Source organism: Tauraco erythrolophus, chromosome 3, assembly GCF_009769465.1.
Source record: "Tauraco erythrolophus isolate bTauEry1 chromosome 3, bTauEry1.pri, whole genome shotgun sequence".
NCBI classification, from domain to species: domain Eukaryota; kingdom Metazoa; phylum Chordata; class Aves; order Musophagiformes; family Musophagidae; genus Tauraco; species Tauraco erythrolophus.
In genome coordinates, this window is record NC_141467.1 from 37,411,476 (window position 1) to 37,437,284 (window position 25,809).

The 25,809-nt window shown below is 45.0% G+C and overlaps 1 protein-coding gene across 1 annotated transcript in view; it reads right to left on the reverse strand.

Annotated features, from left to right (window-relative positions):
- Positions 1 to 22,152, reverse strand: part of GLIPR2 (GLI pathogenesis related 2) — a 30,344-nt gene extending 8,192 nt beyond the window's left edge. Inside the window, exons 1-3 of the mRNA XM_086608524.1 lie at positions 22,102 to 22,152; positions 4,584 to 4,692; positions 1,001 to 1,104 (exon numbers count right to left, since the gene is read on the reverse strand). Of these exons, the coding sequence (XP_086464650.1) occupies positions 1,001 to 1,104; positions 4,584 to 4,692; positions 22,102 to 22,114 (226 nt within the window). The 5' untranslated portion in view covers positions 22,115 to 22,152. The remainder of the gene's footprint in view (positions 1 to 1,000; positions 1,105 to 4,583; positions 4,693 to 22,101) is intronic.
- Between the last annotated feature and the right edge of the window lie 3,657 nt (positions 22,153 to 25,809).

The following is a 25,809-nucleotide window of genomic DNA, read 5'->3' on the forward strand; positions in this document are numbered from 1 at the left end:
AAAATACCCACTGGGGACTACAGCTGGCACTTGCAGAGGAACCGAGCAGTGTCTCTGGGTCTAAAACTCACTCACTAAAATTTCCAGGTCCTTCAAACAGGGCCTCCAGCCTGCAGAAATGAGCTTCTGTCTCCTTGAGGCTGTGCTGGAAATTCCAGGGGTGGATGGGAATAAAAAAAGCAAATGGTCACTTTTCATATATCCCACCTGCTGTCTCGGCAGGCTAAGGCATGAGCCCTGCCTGCTGGAGGAGGCAGGAGGGAAGAGCCTGCTGAACATCGCTCCCACTGAGGCTCACCGCAGGCTGGCAGCCTGGCCAAAATTCAGCTCCTCGAGCATCCAAACCGAAGGCTGCCAGTTATGTGTTACATTTATGATCAGAAAATATATGGAGTATTTTTGTCTCCAAAAATGAAGGCATGGAAAAGGGCTCAAAGCCTGTTCGCTGACAGAGCAGAGGAGACTAGAGGTCTAATGCATTAGCCTCTGTCCCTTTGGTGTCTGCCCCCCCCTTCCCGTTTCTGCCCCCACAAACAGGAACTGCTGTGTAGTGTGCAAAGACCATTCTTCCACCTTCCTCACCGCAGCTGGCCTGTGGTCAGCCCTGTCTTTGGCTGGGACAAACTAAGGACAAAGGCAAAGTACAGGGCATTGACGGCTTCCTTCTCTCCTCCCATGGACATACAAGTAGCCCTCAAGACAGGTCCACCGCTGGGACATATGGAGCGGTCTAGCTGCCAAGTCCCTCCTCCAAAGGGACAGAGCACACTACCACAGTCCCTTGCCCTCTCCATGCCTACATGTGCTTCTTGCTCTCAACACATGTAGGTGACTGCAAACCAACATCCTGTACCCGTGGAGCCTGGGCTGGGATGTGGTAGACACATTTTCGAAGCAGAGGAAATGCCAGTATTCCTGCAAACAAGACACTCTGAGCCCAAAGTACATGAGACAAGCCATTTATCCAGTGTCTGTGAGACAACAAGAGAAGAAAGCTTACCTGACTGGTCATAGGATGCCCATGCTAGGTTTTCTCCACATTTTTCATTAGCAGACTCGGAGCTGTGTTTGAGGACCCCCGTGGCAGCCAGTTCTTCTGCATACCTAGCAAAGGAGCCCACACATTGAGTCATGGGCCACAGTGAGCAGAAAGGAGGAGGAGCAGGAGAAAGGGGAGGAGATGCAAGCAAGGAATTTTTCTGGAAAATGATGGTTTAAGCCAAGTTACTCAGCTGCAAAGCCCTGAAGCCAGGGATGCTTTAAGCTTAGGATGTTTTAAGATGTAGGAGTTAGGCAAAGGAAAGGCCTGGAGGCCATTTTCCCTGTCTTTCATGAGCATCTGTGTCAGTGCTGAAAAGGGCCTAGAAGAAATCAAAGGGCAAATCTTCCTCTACCATGTTCCGCCCAGCACCTGTAAATCCACCAGCCATCCTTAGCTGCACCTGCTGGTGGAAAGGGAATTACCTGCGGCATGTGCTACAGGTGTCACCTCCTGACATTTCCAGGCCCCTTGCAGGAGTAACTTAAACATTCTCAATGAGATGGAAAAAAGACTGAAGAGGGGATTCAGTCAAAGCAAGTGTAAAAAAACCTACACTTACAAATGAAAAAAAAAAAGCCAAACACAAAACAAAAGTAAGGTGCCAGGCAACAGTACAGAGGAGAATGGGACCACATGGAGAACCGAAGGCAACAACTGTGTATACCAACAGAGGAATAAGCAGCACTGTTTATATAGAAGTTGATACATGTGAGAACGTGGGAGGTATTTTATTGTCTTATGACAATACGGTTAAGAAGAACATCATGTGTAAAACAAATATTCTCTTTATTCAACATTGGAAAGGTTTCAGTACAGAGACAGTGAAATTGGAAAGACTATTTGTTATTTCTCATGGCACAAGAAATAGGAAGCAACACACGAAATCATCAGGTCAGAGATTCAAAAGTTAAGTAAGACAAAGCACTTTTTCTACAGCTGTGCAGCACAAGTCATCGTCACAGGACAACACAGCCACCAAGGCACGTGTGGGTTTGAAAAGGAGCTAGACAAATTTACTCTGTGTGTGTTTGGGGAATCTTCAGAAGTTATTTAATAACAGTAACAAAAAAATGAGGATACAACCTATTGCTTAGGAAAAATGTAATTTCTAGGAGAAATCTGTAATTTCCAGGAGGAGATAACGGGGGAAGGATCACCATATTTGTTTTGTCCTGCTACTCCTTCCCTAATCATGAATTACTGGCATCTGCCAGAGACAGGAAATTTGTCCAGCTGAACATTTTGGCCCAAGCTAGTACTTCAGCCATTACGTTCTCATTTCCTTCTGTCCTAATCCTCCCACCAAAACAAACAAACAAAAAAGTATTTAGCTGCCTCCATTAATTTAGAAATAATGAAAACTTGTCAGCTGTCAGTCTGCTAGATCCTGATCTAGAGGATCTCTAGATCATCCTTTGTGCTCTATATCATTACAGTCCTGTAATTTTTCTCTTCAAAGATTCCCATATCCCAGGCAAGAGGCAAGACTGGAACAAAACACACATTGCACACGGACCAAGTTGCCAAGGATTTGAGGTGAAGGGTGATTAATTCACTCTAGCTCAAGCAGCTGAAAGCATGAGGTTTGCATCTGAGATCATCATGCTATGCTTCATTATAGTCAGATAAACAGACACCTGTTGAGGGTGACTGATCTCATGCTAAAGCAAAGGATCCAATAGTTAATTCATCTAGCCTGTCACAATTATTGGAACTCAAAATAGTAGGAAACAGACAATTTTCAACATAGATTGAGAAGCAAGGAAAAGTACCCAGAGATACACCAGGTATATATCAACAAAGATATCAGATATAAACAAAAAAAATATATCGGATATACCTAAAGAAAAGGTGAAGTTCTTCTTTGAATTTAAGATTATGCAAAATCTGTCTTGACAAGTAAGAGTATTGTATTTCATGTCTTCTCTTCAGATCAAACCATTTCTGGTTCTTGCTATCAACCAGTATCACCAGTCTCTGAACATGCGTCTTTTAATTCTTACAAGTGAAACTACAGACTGCAACCAAAGGTTTCCTATTGTTATTCATTACAGTGGGGAAAGTCAGCTGAGACCAGAGAGGACTGTGAGGAATTCCATAAGGACCTAAAAATACTCAGCAAGGGCAACAGCACACTTAGAGATAAATGTGGAGCACTGCATATTGGACAGAATAATCTGAACTATTCATACAAGTTGACTTGTTCAAACCAACTGTAGCACTTTGGAGACACAAGTGTTATTGACAAGTCAACGAAACTTCTTCGTCGTTGTGAGGCATCATGTAAAACAGAAACAAAACCACCCTTTGAAGGACAGAAGGAAAACCCCGGAAGATTACAAAGGTATGTGGATGAGTCACTGGCCTTCCATCTCTTAGAAATACTGTATCCAGTTATTGTGCTGTCTCAAGAAAAAAAAAAAAAGTGAAAAAATAAAGACAGAATCAGATTTTGCTTGCAGCCAGAGGGCTTGTCCACATGCCACGTACACGGTGCATTGTACAGTACAATATCTGGTGGAGATCTCTGGTCTAGGAGTGTGGGAGCTGATGCATCTGTGCGACAGTGGAGCACCATGCTGGGAGAGTAAATCAGGCTCTGGAAAGGCTACAGCCTCTCTGGCTCCCAGCCAGCTGGCATGGAGAAGTCTGCACAGTTATGGTAGAAAGCCTAACGGGAGACGAGGTCTCATGTCTGCAGGGAGCAAACTGGCCACTATTTACCTATTATGGAAAAATATTTAGCTTCTGAATAATCAGTATTTACACCTTCCGGTATCTCCTTTGTACTGTGAGGATCGGCCTGAAAAAACTGAAGATTTTAAATCTACTTTGAAAAAGGTAGCTGTAAAGGGAAAAGAAATAATCTGGCTGTCGTGTCTACAGCAAAGAGGACAAGCAGTATTGGACCCAAATTTCTGTAAGGAAGACTTAAGTCAGATAGCAGGAAGATGGGTCCACTCTACAGTAGACTGACAAGAAACTGTGCAGTCTTCAGCACTGGAGAATAGGCAAGATGTGTCCCTCCTGACAGACTAGAGAGCAGAGTATACTGATTTTGCTTTGGGGGCAGGGAGATAAACAATTTGATCTGAAATTACTTCCTTCTGATTCCATTGATCTCAGACCAGCCATTGCTTCCTACCATGAAAAAGTTATTTTCTCACTATTTCAGAAGCAGTGGGTATTCTCCTGCAGATGACAATCCATCATCAGACATGGCGAAGCATGTTTTAAGCACCCTCTACAGAGGAGACACACCAGTGTAGACAGATGCAGCCCACATCTGGAAAAGGGTGCAAGAAAGATTTACACAGTTGTGACCACAGAAGTGCCCATGCGACCAGCTGGTGCTATGTGATGGAGAAAGAAGGGATGACAAGAGTTGGGTAGGGAGACAGGAGCAGAGTCCCTCACTTTCCACCTAGTAAGTCTTCATCGAATATCAGCACGTCAAAAGGCAAGTATTTTTGCAGTATACATAGTCAAAACTAACAGATAAAAGTGTCACAAATCTCATCAAAGAAAGGATTGAACTCACTGTTGGGCTCCTCTGTTTAGCTTCTTGCAGAGTTTTAATGGAGGGACTCCGTGTTTCTTCCTGTAGTCATTGTGTGCTTTCAAGATTTCTTCAGCAAATTGTTTGGAAGCTGAAATCACATCAAAAAAATTGGAAAGGTCTGTCAAATGCAGACATCAGTGAAGACAGAAAAAGCATACTCTGTAGCTAAGTGGCTGATGCAGGCTGGAATGAAGAACAGAAGAATGCCACTCTCATCCTGGCAGTAGGATGAAATGAACCATTAATGCCGTCCATCCAGCAACTAACTCATTAGTTAGAGATATTCTTATTGGGATAGTACAGACTAACTAAAGGTTGAAGAAAAATGTGAACTTTATTCTTTTCCTCAATAGCAAGGTGATTTAAGGTTAGACTGACTTTCATTTTAAGATTTCAGTGCACTGCATCACCATTGCACAGAAGTCTCAGAGCATGTGACAAACAGGTTCTTTAAGGAGATGACTAAAAATACAAATTATTGTTACTGAATGCAAGAATTTTCTATATTAGACAAGACACCACCTAAAGAAAACAGAGATATTAAAATGTGTAGAACTATGCAAATACTTTGAAACACACACCATTCTTTTTATTCATCATATAGTATGAATTTGTAGAAATCTCAAAATGCACCTTTATTTGGCTCAAGACAAATAATTGTTCACAAACAGCAAGTGGTAAGGAAAGAAATGACTGCTGGGGATGACTTTTTTTTTTCCCCGTGCTAATGCGCTTTCAGTAAATACCTGCATTCCAAAGTTACTGCAAAGCTTTAAAAAAACCTTGTACCCTGATAAACTTCAGACTTTCAGCAGCAGAAGGCACAGGACAAGTGGCAGTGCCATTTTCAATTTTGTACGTCACAAGTTGCACATCAGCAAACAAAACAGGTACGTCCACTCGGTGTTTAAGCACCCACACACCCTCTTGCTAAGAAGTCTGTCTCATCACTCTTACTACCATTGCTCCCAGCTCACTGATTCTATCATCTGCTGCATCATGCAGAGTCATGGCCTATTTCTAAGGCATTTATCATAGGCTACCGAGGAAAGCAAGCCTGCAGCCAGTTCCCTTAATTTCACTGATGCAGGGGTCTATGCTTCCAGCAGGGAAATTTTAAGACAGTCTACAGATCAAAGAAGTTGAAATATACAGCTTTGGAAGTTGCATCACATACTCCAGGCTGCATTTTTCTGCACAAGACCATCTTAAAGCTTGTGGCTGTTATCACCTATATCTCATCCGCTCAGCGTTAAATGGTAGATAAACAATCCAACCTGCAAATGTGAAAGTTTCTATTCAAATTATTTGAACTCAATAACAAACCAAAATTTAAAAAAAAATAAGTCAACTGAAATACAGGCCTTGTCAACCGTCAGTCCATCCATTAACAGAAATGTTGCATAATCCAGCTCTGTACTAACATTTTGACTTACAAAGACCAACAAGACACAGGCAAATCTGATTTTCTAGCCACAGCAGACACCGTTCTGCTGTCCCTAGAGAGTCTCCACCCTCCGCTTCCCTCAAAGGTGGCTGCTACAGAAACACTTATCTACCATGACTCAAGCTCATGTGCTAACCGCCTCCTTCTCTGCACAGCTTCTCCCATGCATGCTGATGTGTGGAGAGAGACGCCCAACTGCCAAATATATTTCAGATTTATTTTGGAAGACATGCTAAGTTTTTCCATTTTACCAATGTTCCATACACTGAGAAACCAGACATTAAAAGTGAGAGTTAACAGGAGTTTTCAGGCTCCCACCCAAATGGGAACAGTTTCTCAAACAGCTTTGGAGACGTACTTTTTTCCCTTCATGTAGGCTGCCTAAGCAGCTAGAAAAAATTACTTCCTACTGCCAGGAAGTTAGCTCTGGTCATGAATCACTACATCGCTTAATAAGTAAAACAACTAAAGGTATTAGATACAGTTGCTTGCTTCTCATTATTCAATTACTTACCTCTATTTTGGATTCTTCTGGAACATTGGCTAGGATAATGAGACAGCACGTGACAATGAATTTCCAGGCTATGACGTGATACAGAGCACACCTTACAATTGTTATGTTTTTGGAATTTCAGTTTCACTTATCAACTTTGTGTGATCACGGAAACGTAAGCTGAGGCATCTAGGTTGCCTTTTCCCATCAGAGTTGTTTTTCTGAGTATTCTATTTCTCTATTCTCTTACTGTCTCTAAACTGTGCCAGTCTACTCAGTCTTTCTCAGGTGAAGAGCTCTTCATGCCCAAATCCTTCCTGCCTCTTCTCCAAACCCTGTCTTCCCTTAGTTTGGACATCAAAACAGAAGCAAGTTATCTGAACACGTCTTCCAGAATACTAGCTGCTCTTCAACAGCTTTGCAGCTGTCAACTGGACCTACTCCACTGGTCTTGCAGAGCTATAAGATGATGTGAGGAAAGAGTTACTGTGAAACATTCCACAAAACACAAATATAAAACCTCTCTACCCAATACCTACACAACAGAAATGCTGTGGATAGCCCTTATGTCAGCACTCAGGATGCACAACACTGTACCAGGCATGCACTTGACTAATAAAAAAGGCATACTTTTTAATGGCTAAGTATCTACCCCAGCAATTCAAGAAAGACCACAGTATCCATTTCTAGAAGTATCATTGTTTTCTCAGTGCTCTCTGTCCTATTGTTTATAGATTAATCCTCACTGGTAATTTTGTACTTACTATACATACTACGTTTTTCTATTTAGCCTTCAGATAATTAACATATGCAGTCATCAAGAGAGAGTTGGGGTTGTATAGCCTGGAGAAGGCTCTGGGGAGACCTTATTGTGGCCTTTCAGTACCTAAAGGGGGCTTACAAGAAAGATGGAGACAGACTTTTTAGTAGGGCGTGTTGGTGACATGACAAGGAGCAATGGTTTTAAACTAAAAGAAGGTAGAGTCAGGCTAGATATAAGGAAGAAATTTTTTTAAGATGAGGGCGGTGAAACACTGGAACAGGTTGCCCAGAGAGGTGGTAGATGCCCCATCCTTGGAAACATTCAAGGTTAGGTTGGACGAGGTTCTGAGCAACTTGATCTAGTTGAAGATGTCCCTGGTCATTGCAGGGCGTGTTCGACTAGATGACCCTTAAAGGTCCCATCCAACCCAAACCATTCTATGATTCTATGAAATGGACCTCATGTAGAATCCTACACAGAAGTGTACCATTATGTCTGTCTCAATCCCTCTTTGAACTGTGACATAGGCCTCAACTCTTCACCTAATGTGTGCATGACAGGTAAATGGAGACAATGATTCCACCTTTCAATTCTGCCCCAAAATAAATAATTCAAAATGTGCTCATATAATGGCTAAAGCAACATATCTGAACTGCAAAATACACTTCCAAGGACCCACCCTTTTGGAAACAGGTGAACACAAAAACCTGATACCAACAGCCCTGGCAATGTGACTCATGTTACCCAGGACACTGCATGTTACTTCCATACTCTTTCCTGCCCAGAACCCAGGCAGAAAGAAGGCAAGTGCCAGGATACATGAAGAGGGCACAAATGCAAAATGGACAGAAAACACATAAAAAGGTAACCAGGTAACCATTTAAACACCAAGTATAGCTTTGCTTTAATAATTAAATCCCTTCAGTCTCCCTGGACTCTGCAGAATTGCTATATCATACTCCGATAGCAGAAATGGGGTGTGGAATAAGAATGCAGCAAATACAACTTTTAATATGCCCAACAAGTCTGTGAAAAAATTAATTGGAGGCTTTAGGGAACTGTAAAATAATAATATCAAGAAGTCCTTTGTTACTGTCCCAGATAACTGAAGATACCTCTATTTCAACAAACTTCTCAAAGTACCTTAACAGACTGGAAACAAACAACATTCCTGAGTAAAGATGTCTCAGATTCTAATGACCACATTTTCATCTAGATCTTTCTAAGAGGTCTGACATATTTATTATTAATAATCTCTATTAATAATCTTTATCCTCACTTGAAATGTAATTCCCTGGAAACTAGCCCCAGATGAATCTTCCACGCTCTTGAGAATAATGTTCCTTCAATGGAGAAGTGAGAGATATTTAACTGATAAGAGAAATATTAAGAGAACAGTTACTTCTCCAGTGCATTTTGACTCAGCATTTTGGTTTGAAGTCACAAACACTCCAAGATGGTTTTATACTGGCTGGCCTCTGCAGTGCCACAGGGAGTGAATATTCCATGTTTCTTTCTCCATGTGTTTGACTGCATTTTCTTGCTTCTCATTTGGGACAGTAGCATCTCCAAAGACTGGCCCTTTATGGGAGCATGGATCTGACACTTCGATCCATAAAAATGAACCTCTTTCAGTGCTAAATTCCTCTGTTCTCTAACAAAACTGGCTGACTGCTTGGAAATAGACAGAAGAAATGAAATCACGTATACATCCTGGAGGGAAGGAAAGATAAAAAGATACTATATTCAAACAGCATTAGAATCATAGAATCATAGAATCGTTAGGGCTGGAAGGGACCTTCAAAGGTCATCTAGTCCAACCCCCCTGCAAGGAACAGGGATATCTCCAACTAGATCAGGTTGCTCAGGGCCTCATCCAACCGGGCCTTGAACGTCTCCAGGGATGGAGCATCCGCCACCTCTCTGGGTAACCTGTTCCAGTGTTCTACAACTCTCATAGTAAAAAATTTTTTCCTAATATCCAATCTGAATCTACCTCCCTCTATTTTAAAACCATTACCCCTTGTCCTATCACAACTGGCCCTCCTGAACAGCCTCTCCCCATCTTTCTTGTAGGCCCCCTTGAGGTACTGGAAGACCGCTATAAGGTCACCCCGGAGCCTCCTCTTCTCCAGGCTGAACAGCCCCAACTCCTTCAGCCTGTCCTCATAGGAAAGGTGCTCCAGCCCTCTTATCATCTTCGTGGCCCTCCTCTGGACCCTCTCCAACTGGTCCATGTCCTTCTTATGTTGGGGACTCCAGAACTGGACGCAATACTCCAAGTGAGGTCTCACGAGGGCAGAGTAGAGGGGGAGAATCACCTCCCTTGACCTGCTGGCCACACTCCTCTTGATGCAGCCCAGGATGCGGTTGGCCTTCTGGGCCGCAAGAGCACATTGCCGGCTCATATTGAGCTTCTCGTCCACCAGTACTCCCAAGTCCTTCTCCTCAGGGCTGCTCACGATCCATTCACCACCCAGTCTGTATTTGTGCCTGGGATTGCCATGACCCAGATGTAGGACCTTGCACTTGGCCTGGTTAAACTTCATGAGGTTGGTACGGGCCCACCTCTCCAGCCTGTCGAGGTCCCTCTGGATGGCATCCCTCCCTTCCAGCGTGTCGACGGCACCACACAGCTTGGTGTCATCGGTGAACTTGCTGAGGGTGCACTCCATGCCACTGTCCACGTCACCGACAAAGATGTTGAAGAGGGCCGGGCCCAACACGGACCCCTGAGGGACGCCACTCGTGACCGGTCTCCACATGGACATCGAGCCGTTGACCACTACTCTCTGAGTACGGCCATTGAGCCAATTCCTTATCCACCGAGTGGTCCATCCATCAAACCCATGCCTCTCTAGTTTAGAGAGAAGAATGTCGTGCGGGACAGTGTCAAAAGCTTTGCACAAGTCCAGGTAGATGACATCCGTTGGTCGACCCTTGTCCACCGATGCTGTCACCCCATCGTAAAAGGCCACCAAGTTGGTCAGGCACGATCTGCCTTTGGTGAAGCCATGTTGGCTGTCACCCACCACCTCCTTGCTCTCCATGTGCCTTAGCATGGTTCCCAGGAGAATCTGCTCCATGACCTTGCCAGGCACAGAGGTGAGGCTGACCGGCCTGTAGTTGCCCGGGTTCTCCTTGTTCCCCTTTTTAAAAATGGGGGTTATGTTCCCTCTCTTCCAGTCATCGGGGACCTCGCCAGACCGCCACGACTTCTCAAATACAATGGCCAGTGGCTTGGCAACTTCATCCGCCAGTTCCTTCAGGACCCGCGGATGGATCTCATCAGGTCCCATGGACTTGTGCACCTTCAAGTTCCTCAGATGTTCCCGAACCTGCTCTTCAAGTACAGTGGGCGGTGGTTCATCCTCACAGTCCCTGCTAGTTCTTTCCACAGCTTGGGTGGTAAGACAAGAGGCTTTATCAGTGAAGACTGAGGCAAAAAATTCATTGAGTACCTCAGCCTTCTCTATGTCCTGGGTAACCAGAGCACCAGTATCCTTCCGGAGGGGGCCTACATTCTCCTTGGACTTCCTTTTGTCCCCTACATACCTATAGAAGCATTTCTTATTGCTTTTTATATCCCTTGCCAAATTCAATTCCTTCAGGGCTTTAGCCTTCCTCACCTGATCCCTGGTCACTCGCACAGCTTCTCTGTATTCCTCCCAGGCTATCTGTCTCCGCTTCCACCCTCTGTAGGCTAACCTCTTCATTTTCAGTTGGCCCAGGAGCTCCTTGCTCATCCACGCAGGCCTCCTGGCCTTTTTGCCCGACTTGTTCTTCGTCGGGATGCACCTCTGCTGAGCTTGGAGGAGGTGCTCCTTGAATGTGGACCAACTTTCCTGGGCCCCTCGTCCCTCCAGGGCCGCCTCCCATGGCACTTTGCCCATCAGGTCCTTGAAGAGGCCGAAGTCTGCCTTCTTAAAGTCTAGGGTACAGAGCTTGCTGAGTGGTTTCCTTGCTGCCCCATGGATCTTGAACTCCACCGTGTCGTGGTCACTGCAGCCAAGGCTGTCCTTAAGTTTCACCTCACCCACCAGTCCCTCCCTGTTGGTGAGCACAAGGTCGAGCATGGCACCCCTCCTTGTCGGCTCCTCTATCACCTGCAGGAGGAAGTTGTCATCCACGCATTCCAGGAACCTCCTGGACTGCCTGTGCCCTGCCGTATTGTCTCTCCAACAGAGATCAGGGTGGTTGAAGTCCCCCATGAGGACCAGGGCTTGTGACCGCGAGGCTGCTCCTATCTGGCTATAAAGCGCCTCATCTGCTCTGTCCTCCTGGCCAGGTGGCCTGTAACAGACCCCTACCGTAACATCCCCTATCCGTCTCTGTCCTCTAATCTTGACCCATAAGCTCTCTGTCAGCTCCTCCTCCGACCCCAGGCGAAGCTCCACGCATTCCAGCCGGTTGCTGACATAGAGAGCGACACCCCCTCCTCGTCTCCCCTTCCTGTCCTTTCTAAAAAGCTTATACCCCTCCATGTTGACACTCCAGTCATAGGAGTCGTCCCACCACGTCTCCGTGATGCCAATAAGGTCGTAGCCCTGCTCATGTGCACGCATCTCCAGCTCATCCTGTTTATTTCCCATGCTGCGTGCGTTGGTGTACATACACTTCAGCTGGGCCTCCGACAAAGCCGACTCGCTGGCTGGAGCGACAGGGGTTCTCTTGGACGGCAGTGTAAGTTCGTTTGAACATACCTGCGATCCTTCCCCAGCCTCTGGACCCTCACCCTCAGTGCTGGTACTGGTGCCATGCTGACAGCGGTATGAATCTGACTTCTTGGCTGGAGCGGCTGGAATTCCCTTCTTCTGTTCTACGGGTACTTCCAGCATATCTTTATCATTCTTGATATTCCCCCCTCCCCCTTCAAATCTAGTTTAAAGCCCTGCCAATGAGCCCTGCTAGCTTTTGAGCTAAGACCCTGGTTCCCCTCTGAGAAAGGCATGTTCCATCCGGTACCATCAGACCTGGTTCAGGGAAAGCCTCCCCATGATCAAAGAAACCAAATTTCCGTCGGTGGCACCAGCCTCTGAGCCATCTGTTAATCAAATCTGATTTTCTGTTCCTCTCTATGTTCTTTCCTGCCACTAAAGGGATTGAAGAAAACACTACCTGGGCTCCTGACCCTTCGACCAATCGCCCCAATGCCCTAAAGTCCCTTTTGATGGCCTTTGGACTTCTCTCTGTTAGCTCATCACTACCAACTTGCATTACCAGTAATGGATAATAATCAGAGGGCCGTAGCAGACTAGGGAGTTTCCTAGTGACGTCCCTGACGCGGGCCCCAGGGAGGCAGCAGACTTCCCTGTGGGTTGGGTCTGGTCGACATATTGGCCCCTCTGTTCCCTTCAGAAGGGAATCACCTATGACAATTACCCTCCTTTTTCCTCCCATTATATCCTGGGTAGGATTTCTTTGTCTTCTTTTACGCCTTTGAACCAAGAATGCAATAAAGGGGCAACATCTCCATCCCATACAATAAGCATTTATAGAAGATACCATTTCCAAACTTTTGGAAGGCTGGAAGGTTTCCCTTCTGTCGTGGTTTTAGGCCAATCCAGCAACTAAAACTCACACAGTCTCTCCTTCTCCAGTAAAGTGGAGAGGAGAAAAATATAACAAAGGGACTGAGGGTTGAGACAAGAATAGAGGGAGCACCCACCAACCATGGTCCCGGGCAAAACAGACTTGGCTTTCTTAAAGCAAAACAATTTATGGACAGTTACTTGAAAGGACAAAGGGAAACAAAACCAGTTATGTGAGAGGATAAAAAGAAACAAAGCCAGATCTTAAAACCAACACCTTCCTTCCCCCCCACCCCCCCTTTTCCTTTTCCTCCCGGCTCTACCTCCTCCCCCCAACGGCGCAGGGGGCAGGGACTGGGGGAGTGCAGGTCAGTTCATTCCGTGCTGTTACTGCTGCTTCTTTCTTAACGGAGGAGGAGTCCTTACACCCTTTTCCCCTGCTCCAGTGGATCCCCTAACTCACGAGGAAAAATCCACAAACTTCTCCAGCATGAGTCCAGCCCACAGGATGCAATCCTTCCCCATCGGATTGCCCCAGTGTAGGCTTTACCACAGTCTCAGATACTTAGGGAGCTGTAGCCACTCACTCCAGCGTGGGTCGTCACGCAGACTCCAGATGCCTCTCTGCCTTGTCGTGCATCCCAACATGACCATCCTCAGGCTCAGGCATCTTCTCTCCACGGGCTGCGAGTGGGTCTCTGCTCCACCAAGGCCGTCCTGGTTGCAGGGGGGCCACCTGCCATCTCACCACCAGCTGCAAGGGAAACTCACCTCTGGCACACCTCCTCCCACTCCATCCTCACTGACCTGGTGTTGATGTGGCTGTTTCTCTCAGATTTCAGTCTTCTCCAGGTGAACTCAGCCCAGTGGGCACCCCGAGAGTGGGGTGCTCCCCGAGTTCCCCAGCCGGCTCCGCCGCCACCATCCTCAGTTGGCGGCGCTGGCCCAACACAGGTAGCTGCCCGGCCGGGAGCAGTGCCCTCCTCCCTTCTCTCCTCGCTCTTGGGCAAAGCACCTTTTCCGCTTCCTTTGTCCCGACTTAAATAGGGCAATTCGCAGAGGCCCTGATTGGTTCAACCCTGAGGGGGATGGGAGTCCGATCTGGTGGCCAGAACCAGGTCTGACCCAGTTCCAAAACCAGGGAGGTCACAGGGAGCAAAGCCCCTCTCCTGCCACCAGAACCCCTCCCCCCCCCCCGCCCCATCAAACCATAACATCTTCCAACCTGAACTATCCTATGACCCTACTAAAAGTTAGAAGAGAAAGTATCACTTACAGGAATGAGAGAAATAGTGGGCTATAATTAGACATGAGTTTGAATGGGAGTAGTTTCCTGGAACCTTTTTGTGTTTATCAGGCTGCTCAAAATAGGTTTCCCTTTAGCTCAGGAGGTCTGTCTTCAGGGAGGAGAGTCTCTGATGTCTTTCAGCATTCAGTTTTGCCTGAACTTTTCTTACACACCTGCTTATCACTAGGGTGAGCTTCAGGACAACAGTAAGATGTCTGAGTTAATTGAATCTGATGGACGACGTCCCCACTCATTTTATTATCTGGCTTTCCTCTACAGCAAACTGGCAACTTAATAACCTTGCATTATCTGTGCCATATGACGTAACAGACTATTTTCCCCCATGCCCAATTTGAGGCATATTGCCCGAGAATATGAAGCTGCCGGTGTAATAATGTTTCAGTGACATTAGTCATGTCACTATTTGATTGCAAATCCTATTCTTGCTATAATAGACAGCGTTGATTACTTCCTCACTTAAGGCCCTTTATAAACTGTTAGGCAATTGACTGCCCTGATTAAAAAGGAACACCTGGTAAACTGGAAACTGCACAGCTCTGAGAGGCAGCCGAGCCTTCTGTGATATAAGCATTTGAAAAAAAAGCAACTCTAATCAGCAGTCTTGAGCACTGATAGAACCAAGTTCTCACTTTCATTGGAGACAAGGGTGGGGGAGAAGTCTCTCCTCCAATCGGACCAACAAGCCTGTCAGGTAGTCACTACCATGGAGTGGTCATCTTGCATAAGGTCAGAACTGACTGCTTATAATATCTAGGGAAGCCAGTGTTAGGTTTGCATGAAAGACAATCAAAAATATTATTTTTGTTACTATTCTGCCGTGGAGAATGACTAATATTGTAATCATGCCACACACCCACACAGACAAACCTTGTAGTCAGTTAATGTGTAAGGTGCTAACCCTTTTAAAAAGGCTAAGGAGACTCTCTCATTTGTAAGGCCTTGTATTCTTCAATCTAATTGCCACACAATTCCTACGGTACATAAACTTCAGAATACGAAGCCGCAAGCAACCTGTGTGTGTTAGAACTGACCACACTATGCAGGAGAAGAAAGTGAAGCAATCTTCTCCATTTTTTCTCTTTCCTCTACCCCCTCAATATCATATCTGCTTAGAATTTCCAATTATAGTAATTTATGAAGAAAATAAGGTGCAATTGTATACACTAATGAGTAACACCACCAGAAATCAGAACTTCCCTACTACTAAGTCTGAGCTTCAGCCATTAGGTTGTGATTCCACCTTATAATAATGTTTGCGTGACGGCAGCATATTACTATACTCTTCAGCAAGTAACAGCTCTTCTAAGCCCTGTGTAAGTTGTTTGCATGTCTAACGAGTAATTTTTGCTGGTCACTTATTCACATTTTGGATGCTGCATATTCTCATGCTCTGTGGATGGGCAGCAACAGAGACAACCTTACTGGCAGCCAGTGCTACGTTCATGTTATATAGCACTGTTAGCTGCCTGGTGCCAACCAAAGTCTTTGCAAAGTGAAGAATTTGGCAGAGAAGAAGAATTGAAGGAAGGTAAAAAAACTATCCCGTGACTTCTGCGATATGCTCCGCCATCTTATAACTCTACCATTTAGGTTCTACCATTGCTCGGGGTAGCCATACCTGAGCTAGCTTTTATCTCAGTAGCTTCAATATTCTCTCACCTTGCTTTTCTGCCAAGGACATCCAAGCTAGCTGGGGCAGTGCTCAAAGTAGGTTTATTTATGCACCTCCCTGAGGCATGGAAATATGGTTATGCACATTTCTTCCAATCACTGATGTGTAAACTCACCTATCCAGTAGCCTGACCAGGCAGGGAGAGACAGGAAGCTTTCTTTACCCATATTTACTTACAATTATATAATCTCATTCTCATCTACCTGCTCAACAGGCTAAACCCCAGTTCCCGTAACTCAAAATCTTAAAAACCATAGTCTTTATTTCATAGAATCATAAAATAATAGAATGGTTTGGGTTGGATGGGACCTTTAAAGGTCATCCAGTCCAACCCCCTGCAGTGAGCAGGGACATCTTCAACTAGATCAGGTTGCTCGGAGCCCCATCCAACCTGACCTTGAATGCTTCCAGTGATGGGGCACCCACAGTGTCTCTGAGCAACCTGTTCCAATGTTTCACCACTGTCATTATAAAAAAATTCTTCCTTATATCTAGTCTGACTAGAATGTATTTAAAGGACCAAATAGGCCTATTGCCCCACAACACTCCCTGGAAGGTCAAATTCCACCTAAACCCCAAAATATTTAAACTTCTTGATTTCAATGTTCCTTCTGCAGCTCCTGTTGCTTATGCACTGGCCCAGTGTTTGGGAGCCAAAGGAAAAAAGGAGACTGCAGTATATGCAAAGAATGTACATACATGCCTACACCCAGGGACTGCAGTTCCAAAGGGAAGCCCTTTGTATCTCTCTGGAAAGCCAGTGCCACACCTTCAACATTATGTCACGGACATCTCTTCCTGTGACCTGCCATGGGGGCAGTTCAGGTGAATATACTCCTTACAGTCATAAGTCCTCATACGGTGGAGCTATAGAAGCTATAAGACCTATCAAAGTCTAAACAGCAAGAAACACTTTTTCATTGTTAGAGTGACTGAGTGCTGGCACAGGTTGCCCTGAGAGGTTGTGGAATCTCCATCCTTGTAAATATTCAAAAGCTGTCTGGACATGGTCCTGGACAACCAGCTCTAGATGGGCCTGCTTGAGCAGGGAGAGTTGGACCAGTTGATCTCCAGAGGTCATCTTCCCACCTCAAGCCTTCTGTGATTCTAAGCTGAGAGGTCTGTTTTAGTAATGGGTCTTCATATGGGAAAATTCAAGAACAGGTTATACCCTACCACAGTTCATCCCAAATCACCTTCTGAGGATCACTTATTAAGTGCCCAACACATGTCAGTGGCCCACAGAATTTACAAGTGTGACAAACAGACACATAGGGTATAATTAACGAGGTACGCAATAATCTCTTAACATCTGCCTATAACAAACTATCATCAGAGCTGTCTCATGGAAAACAGCCCCCCTGCTCTCCATGTTTACGTTTACAACAGGGTATAGAGACTTCAGCAACACATGTAACCCCATTTCGGCTTTCCGATGCACAGGTGTAGATGTGGGGACAGCCCTCACAATTTGTGTTAGAAAATGGCTCCCAAACACCGCACTGCAACGATGGCACGGCAAAGCTTCAGAAGGACAGTTAACGCATTGTTTCGTGCAGCTCTGTGATGATCATGCTGAGAGTTGAGACCAGGCAAAGCCCACACGATTTCTGATCAAAGCTGAGATTTGCTCTGGTAACTCAGTTCAGTCAACTTTAAATTATATTAAATAACATTTGTGATGACCTTAAACAGTCCCGTGTCGTCTTCCTCCACAACACCCCAGCCTACTACTGTCTCCTCACACCTGCTTGCACAGGAGTCCGTTCTGAACCAGAGCGGTGGTCTCACCTCACCGCCCTCTGTGGGGCTGCCCAGCCCAGCTCCAGCAGAGCTGCTGTTCAGACCTTCAGAGACTGGGCAGAACTGGCTTACATACGCCTGTAAAAACATAACATAGATATGCTCCAGCTAATCTTTCAGAGAACAGCATGGCCTCTACCAAAATAATGATTTGAAATAGCCTTCTGGCCTGTTGAGATATGTAAAACACAACAAAGCAGTTAAAATCAAGAGACTCGTCTTCTCATACTTCTTGTTCCTACACGTAGAGCAGCAACTGAGGCAAATTCACATCCAGGCAAGACAGACACTACCAACTATATTGATAGGAAACTAAGGGTTTGAATTTTTTCAGTAATAAAAGCTTTCTTCATGTGTGTTTGGGTTTTTTTTTTTTTGAGAAAAATTTCTTGGAGGATTCAGAAAGGAGAGCTGATGTTTTTGGATGTGCAGCTCTATGGCATGGGAAACCTTGGTAGGTATGTATCTTGGTTACTACAGATCATCACATTCCATCTTATTCTTTGCTAGACCTTCAGACTTGTTTTGGCATTTATCTGCCTTGAGCATGAGGAGCTAAGGCTACTCTAGTCTAACAGTCAGTAGGAGTAACCACTGTTGCACAGGATGGCTGCTGCATTCTCCTCCTCTTCCCCACTGAAACCCTGACGGTTCAACAGACAGGTAAAAATTTGGCCCAGAATACTCTCTGGGAAAGTCTGATGGCTTCCTGGCAGATTTGTCTCTATTTGCCATTTATTGAACTTGAACCAGAGTAATCAGTGTCTTCTACACAAAAAAAAAAGCAAAAACAAACAACAAAACAAACGGAGAAGCATGGGGGTTTTAATTGAATTAACTTGACTTTTGAAAGGCCCTTTTTCCACCACACCTCCAGTTCAGTTCTGGTGTAAAGAGAAACAGTCAGTAACTCGTATTGATGACAAGTTCTGCAAATGCCCCGCTGTTACCAAAGGCGAACGCTCGGTTGCCAGCAGTTTAGACTAATTCATTTCCTTTATCCCCACCGGTCCTGCAAAACCAGCCAGCGTGAAACGCCTTGTCGTTTTGGCTGTTTGGAAGTATTGCATTTCTCAGAAAGCAAACAGGTCACTTCTCTAGCATGCTAGTACTTTCGTTAGGACCTGCTACAGCCGTCTCCTACCAAGATGCTGAAGTACAAGTTTGCACTTCAGATCAGTTGAAGATGTAGCTCACTCCTCAGCAAACACAACAGTCCGTCTTACTGTGCTCCGAAGGTGCATCTAAAGAGTTAAAAACCAGCACACGCTTCTAAGGAAGACTAAAACCAGCATGGGAAACTGCACCGTGTTTGGTTCCTGTCTCTTTTCTTTTCGTCAAAAGCCTTTCTCAGCCCTTATTTCGGTACCGACTCGACAAGCAGCGTAGCGGGTAACTCCCAGCCCTTTCTCTGGAGCCCCACCCACATTTGCAGAAGAATTAAAAAAAAATAAAATAAAAGAAAAAGAAAACTAAACACTGCAAAAAGATAGCCAATATTAACTGAGCCTGTCCTTGTCTTTGTCTGACAGCATCTGCACCCACTAGCCATAAGAAACAGGGTAATTCCCCTGCCATCACCTCCGCCTGTTTTTTAGGGAGCGAGCAGGGCTAGCTCCCTTCCCCCACCAGGCAAGGGCCAGAGGGGGAAGCGGAAGAAATGAGACTTTCAGCAGCCTTTTTCTGCCACCATCCCAGCCTTTTCGGAGACACCCACCCTGCATCAGAAACCCCCACACTCCAGAGCAAGGAGCAGCCGGCTGCTTCCCCGAGCATCGACCGCAGCTGCTCCCTCACATAGATATCCCCTCTGGGCCAGGGCTGCCCAAAGCACCCCGGCCTCCGACCACGCACCGCTGCGGGGGGTCAGAGCCCTGCCCACGCAGCAGTCTTAGCAACAGGGCAACAAAGAGCAGCCAGCTCACCATCGCCTCGTTTCCTCCAGAAAATACTTCTCCCAGTCTTTTCGGTTAGGGCTTTCCGGGATCTGCAGGGAGAGCAGCCTGCACCGCCGGCTAATCCAAATGCTGTTCGAAAGGAGAAGAGCAGGGGGAGGGCGGAGGGGGTCCCCGTGTTTGGCTTAAGTATTTGCAAATGTTACAGCCATGGGAGGCATTTTTTCGAAACCTGATGAGGGAGTTTCAGTATGAATTTGGTTTTAGCAGCCTGCAGCTTCCAAGGAAGAAAGCTGAGTCAGAGGTACCGATGTCTTCAAACGCTCAGCTCTATTCAGCGAAGCAAAACCAATGCTAAGTCTCTGGCTCTGATAACTTGCAAGAATGTTGCTTCAAATATAACCCAGCAGCTAGCAGTAACGACACATCATTAGAGAGCTTTTATCAAAGAACTGAGATTTTCAACAGCAGGATTTCTTTGCTTGGGGATACTTAGGCCTCAAGATAGATTTATAGAAGATAAAAAATTAAAGAAACTGAAGACATTTATTGTAAAATAGGGGCCCCACTTTACATGAATTAGAGCACCCTTAAATTTACACCTGCAGGTAATCTCCTTCTGGCCCAGGAGAGGAGAAAGTGCTCTGTTTGGAGGTCAGACGGGTCCCAACCTGTTATGTTTCCATACATCCTAGTATAGAGAAACCTGCTCCCATTGTGTCCTCAAGAGTACTACAGCAGGAACATGAGGTATTTTACACAAAACACAGAGGAAGTGGTACTCTTTAAAAAAATAGCTGCTCTCACCCATTCAAAGGCAAACCACACTGAATGAGCTCAGACAGGCATTTAAAGGCTTCAGTGCAGTGGAAAGGGCAGATGGGATTTAGTCAATAAACCAATTGTCAGGACAGGATCTCAGTTTTATGATTCATCTAAAAATACTGCACGCAGCTCAAGACCTGGACCCCGTTTATTGTCAATTTGAAAAGCAAGACACAAGCCACATAATATTTTTAACATATACTTACATCTCAAGCTCCCTTTGTACAACTACTTAGGGATGCAAACAATACTTGAGCCTTGGCAAAAGCAGTTTCTGGTCTGTCACTGCGCCTTAGTCTGAAACAACCCACTAATGTGCAGAAATAAAGGTGCGGGAAATAACAAAGACAGTAATTGCCTTATGACTGTATTAGCAATTTGCAAATGGAGACTGTGCATATATTAAGACAGAAGATTTTAATAATTTTGGGATTGGGAGGTGCACAGTGGAACATCTCTACTTCTTTTGCTAAAAGTAGCTTTGCTAAAGTAACATACAGCTACTAGAGTTATCTGGTATTTGTACTTTTTACGCTATTAGCAAGGAAGTGCTGAACTTGATACTTCTGAGCGACTACAGTTATTTAAATTGTTGAAAAGTTATTTACTAAATCCCAACCCATTTGAAAGCCTATGCAGCTTCCAGGTCATGGGGCCAAAACCACCCACCAGCAGCTATATGGTGCTTCGCCTGGTCTGGGTGTCATACCAGTAAGTTCTTTACAGTCACATTTACAGATGGCTCTGATCTCACCTGGGATGCTGACCTTTAAAAAAAAGAGAAAGGAAATAAATTCAACACATGCATGCTGAGGCCCATTAAAGCGTTACCCACACAAAGATCTTCCTCAAGTTTCTCTGGAAGAGGCCCGTGGTTTTAAATGAATCAAGTACTAGGTTTTGCTGACCATGCCCCATACGTGCTGTTTGCGCACAGGACAGACAGACAATATGCCGCCAGGCTCTAGTTTGTCACAGAAATAACATCCTAACCACAAGAACAAAAATAAACCATCCAGTTTCACAGCCGTTTCAGAAGATCGGCACAGATTTCTGCTCATGACTCTAACAGGACAAAGATGCAGAAAGCCTTGGGCATGAGCTCTCTCTTCTTAAGGTCTCCGGCTCCTTGGCAGCTTCGGAGGAGTCTCCCCCAGCCAAGACTGACAGAGCAGGGCATGCAGCCAGCCAGCAGCGGTGGGGAAAGGACCAACAAGGCAGCCAGCAGCAGGGAGAGGCTTCACAAAGACGTGCACAGCTGGGGAGAGACTTAGGAGCTGAGCAGGGCTCAGCTAAACAGTATCCAAGTACTGTTTAACCAGTACTGTTTTAACCAAAGCTTAAATCTAAATCCTCTTAACAGGAAGGGTGATGAAAAGCTGCCCCCACCTCAAAGCATCCTGCTGCCTATCTGCAACACAGGGAAGTTTTGTCAGACAGCTAGACACAAGATAATTTTAAAGCTATCTGGCTTATAACTATTTCATACAGCAAAGCAAAGCTACTCTCAGTTACAAAATGTAAGCTGTACACAAAATACAACTACCTCTGCGTTGTGCAGGTCGGGGAAGGGTTTTTCTTACTTTTTTTAATCTCACCCCGTGTCAGAGAGAAAGCTCCTCCCAGGCTGTACCATGCACAAATGAAAGCAGCTTTTTCCGAGGAAAGCCACTAAGGCTTCAGCAATGCTTTCCGAGCACAAAACCAGGCACGGACGTTGTAAGAAGACACAGCCAACTGCACGAAGGCATTTGCTCACCTGATTTTCCCATGATCGAGTGATGTGTTGTTGGTTTTTTTTTTTTTCTAATTTCACCTGATGCCTCCTCTCTTTGCCGAGTTTCGCTGCTAAGTGCCGGGAACGAAGCGTTTGCAATTTCAGCACAACTTCTGCAGTCGCCTGTCACCGCTGCCCGAAAAAACTCAGCAGCATGAGCCCGTTACCGCCCCTTCGGCAATGCGCATGCCTTATAAGGCATAGGGACACCGCTTTTTTTTCTTAAAAAGATCCTGTTTAGGGTCAGGAGCTATTTATCCTTCACCGTAACCAAGCAGCTCCAAAACACCATATGGTTTCACATACCACTTTAGGTTAGTAATCGCGGCTGTCTTCTGATAAGAGGAGGCTGTGAAAAGAAATTCTGCTGACAAATAATTCGGTTGCCACAGCAGGCGTAGCCCATGAGGATAATTCATACAGCTAAATACTTGTTAAAGTTTTACCCAGTTACTGCACATAAAGTTGAAACAGGCAAATGATAAGACAGTTTGAAACATGACTTATGTTTTATATCTAAAATAAATCACTTTCTGCACCGTTACGACATAATCTGTAGAATGTATTAGTAAAATGTAGAAGATTTTGCAGGTTAAACAGGAACAACGCTGATGGTGTATTTCTGTAAAAAGAGTTGGATGTGCGTATGCCTCGTTTTTATCTGTGCAAGCACACTGTGCCACTGTTGTCATCACTTTACATCAAAACACCTCAAGCGAATCTGGCAAATATTAACTACTTTAACTATGACGAACACGATACTTTGATTTAACTTCAGAAGCGCTTTATCTCTCCAAACACTAATTCAGTTACGTGTTTCCGGCTTTCATCTTTCCATCAAAACAAAAAATCATCTGAGGTTAATGCTTCCCGATTTTTTACAACTCCTTTCAAAAGTTCGAGGATCTACTTGGGTTTGTGCCAAGTCTGCTGGCTCAGCAGGTTTTAATCATCCTTTACCTACCTCTGGAGGCTAAGCTCCACAATGAGAAAAGAAAACTCAGAAATAGATGTTGTAGTCTGATTTTTTTTTCCTTTTTAAACAAGTAGCAGCAGTAGGCAGGGAAGACAACATCCCTGAACCATCACACTGCTCCTCCTGAGGTTGCTTCACTGGCGAGGCTGAAACACAGGCCAAGAGGGTGTCACTACCTAATTGCTGATGAGATGACTAAGAACGGGTATAGGGGCAACCGGAGGAGGAAACCACAGGGCATAAGATCACACTCATCTTCCCTTAGGTGATAGCAAGGCAGGCAGCAGAGCAGGAGGAAGAGGTCAGAGGAGGTGTGGAAGGAAATTTCTTCCCACTCCCTCTGCCGTGAGTGGCTGAGGAGCAGGGTGGAGAGCTGGAGCTGGTACTATCAGAGCCCTTTATCTGGAGGCGAAAGCCGCTGTTTTATTTGCTTGCAGGAGTGAACAAACCATGGGCCTGTCTCTGAAGCCCAGCCTCTAAAAATGCTCTGCTAAACTTTAAATACTGGGTTATGCGGCTCTTAGAACACACATTGATGCTCAGCAATACCCCGTCACACCCTATGGCCGTGACAAGGAGTAGAAGGGAAATCAAATTTACATAGTTGGGAGTCTCTTGTACTTGAAATGTTCATTTATATCCTCATAGTTGATTGTTATATTTTATACTGTTTATGTTTTAGATCTTTATCTTATTTGTCTGCATTATAAAGAGAGATCTCCTTGGGACCTAGCTGCTACTAAGAAAACAGCATCAACATCTTTGAAAGTGACCAGAGACACCTGCATGTGGTTTTCACAACATCCTGTGCAATCGTAGCTTGGAAAAGAGAGTTTCTCTGATCTGGCAAAAAAACAGTGTTACCTACAAGAAAAAAAATGACGCTTTTTCTGACCAGAAAACAAGGAAATCAAAATCACTATTCAGGCATGCAATGTGAAAAGTATCAGTACAAAGTAAATGCAATGACTCATCAGAGTCTGGAAAGCAACGCAAACTGAGATACACAAAAACTAAGAAGAAGCAGGGAGCTAGGCTTTTTTAGCATTTTAACATTACCTGATGAAATTTCCACACTAAGGAATATTGCTGATCTTATCAGATAGAAGTTTGGAGGAAGTATGTACACTAATAATTAAGAATGTAATCAAGTCTTTGAAAATTTCAAAGGGGGCCTACAGGAAAGCTGGAGAGGGACTTTTTACAAGGGTATATAGTGATAGGACAAGGGGAAATGGCTTTAAATTGAAAGAGGGCAAATTTAGATTACATATAAGGAAGAAATTTTTCACTCAGAGGGTGGTGAGGCACTGGAGCAGGTTGCCCAGAGAAGTTGTAGATGTCCCGTCCCTGGCAGTGTTCAAGGCCAGGTTGGATGAGGCTTTGGGCGACCTGGTGTAGTGGAGGGTGTCTCTGTCCATGGCAGGGGGTTTGGAACTAGATGATCTTTGAGGTCCCTTCCACCCCTAACCATTCTATGATTCTATGATTCTGTAATTCTAAAATAATGAAAGTGATGAAATAAAAGCCACTGATAGGGAAATTTGCAAACTATAAATCATTAATACCCTTTTACCAGTTTCAGGTAGTATCAAACATGCTGGAATCTGAGTGGAAATAAAAAGGATTTCCCATTTGCTTTATGATGTGCCAGAGCACCTCTGAATGCATGCTTGTTTAATTACCACATGATTCCTTTACACAGAGAAAATACTAGGATAACGCTGATATTATCCAATAGCGGGCATTGGAAATCATCTTACAGAAACAGAAATGCCCTGACACAATCAGATGTGAGTCCAGCATTCTTCCTCCTATAGCAACACTTACTAAACATTTCTGGAAAAGATAAAAAAAAGTACAATGTGGATTGACTCATTTTTAATTGTTCCATCTTTATGCCAAAAGGAAAACAGAACAAAAACAGCCAGCTAGAAAAAGTAACACTTAACTAGTACAGATTGATGTAATAAATATTCTTTCTGGAAATAGGTTATAGAGCGCATAAGAAGGAAAAATGCAATTTGAAAGGAAGTGCTTGAATCATTACAATCAGGGAGTTGGAGATAATACATCTGCAGTAGAGCAATTTCATCTGCATCATGAAAATCTATGGTTAACATTTTGGTGTCAAACTGAGTATGTGGCATTCAGATGACAAAACAGATTCCTCCTTCTACGCTGTCTTCCCCAGCAATGCAAATTTCACTCATTCACATCAACCCCTTCCCTTTACCTTGATGTGACCGACCCTAATGCTCACAGTCTTGTAACTTCCTCTGATGCCACCATACGTAAACTCACATCCTTCCTCTGCTTTGCTTTCCTGTCTCCTCTGGAATCCTCCTGCACCCCTTCTCAATCTGCCCTGGGTAGCCACAGGCACTTCTGCAGTGCCTCACAGACTGCCCCAGGGCATATGGACATGGCAAGGCCAGTGTGGTGGAACTGGCAGTGTGAATTTCCAGGCGCAGCTGAGATTGTTGTGAATTTTCAGGCATAGCTGAGATTGTACTGCTGCCTGTTGTCTCACACAGCTTAGTCTTCACAGCCACGTGCTGACAACTTCCTATATTCCTCCAGTAGCTTCCACCAGCCAGCCACATATGGCTAAATCCGGAGAAACTCAGGACTAAACAGGTGTCTTTTTGATAGAGCAAGAAACCTCAGGCAGACCCCAGGTTACCCGTTGTCTTCCTGGAGGTCTGCCACCA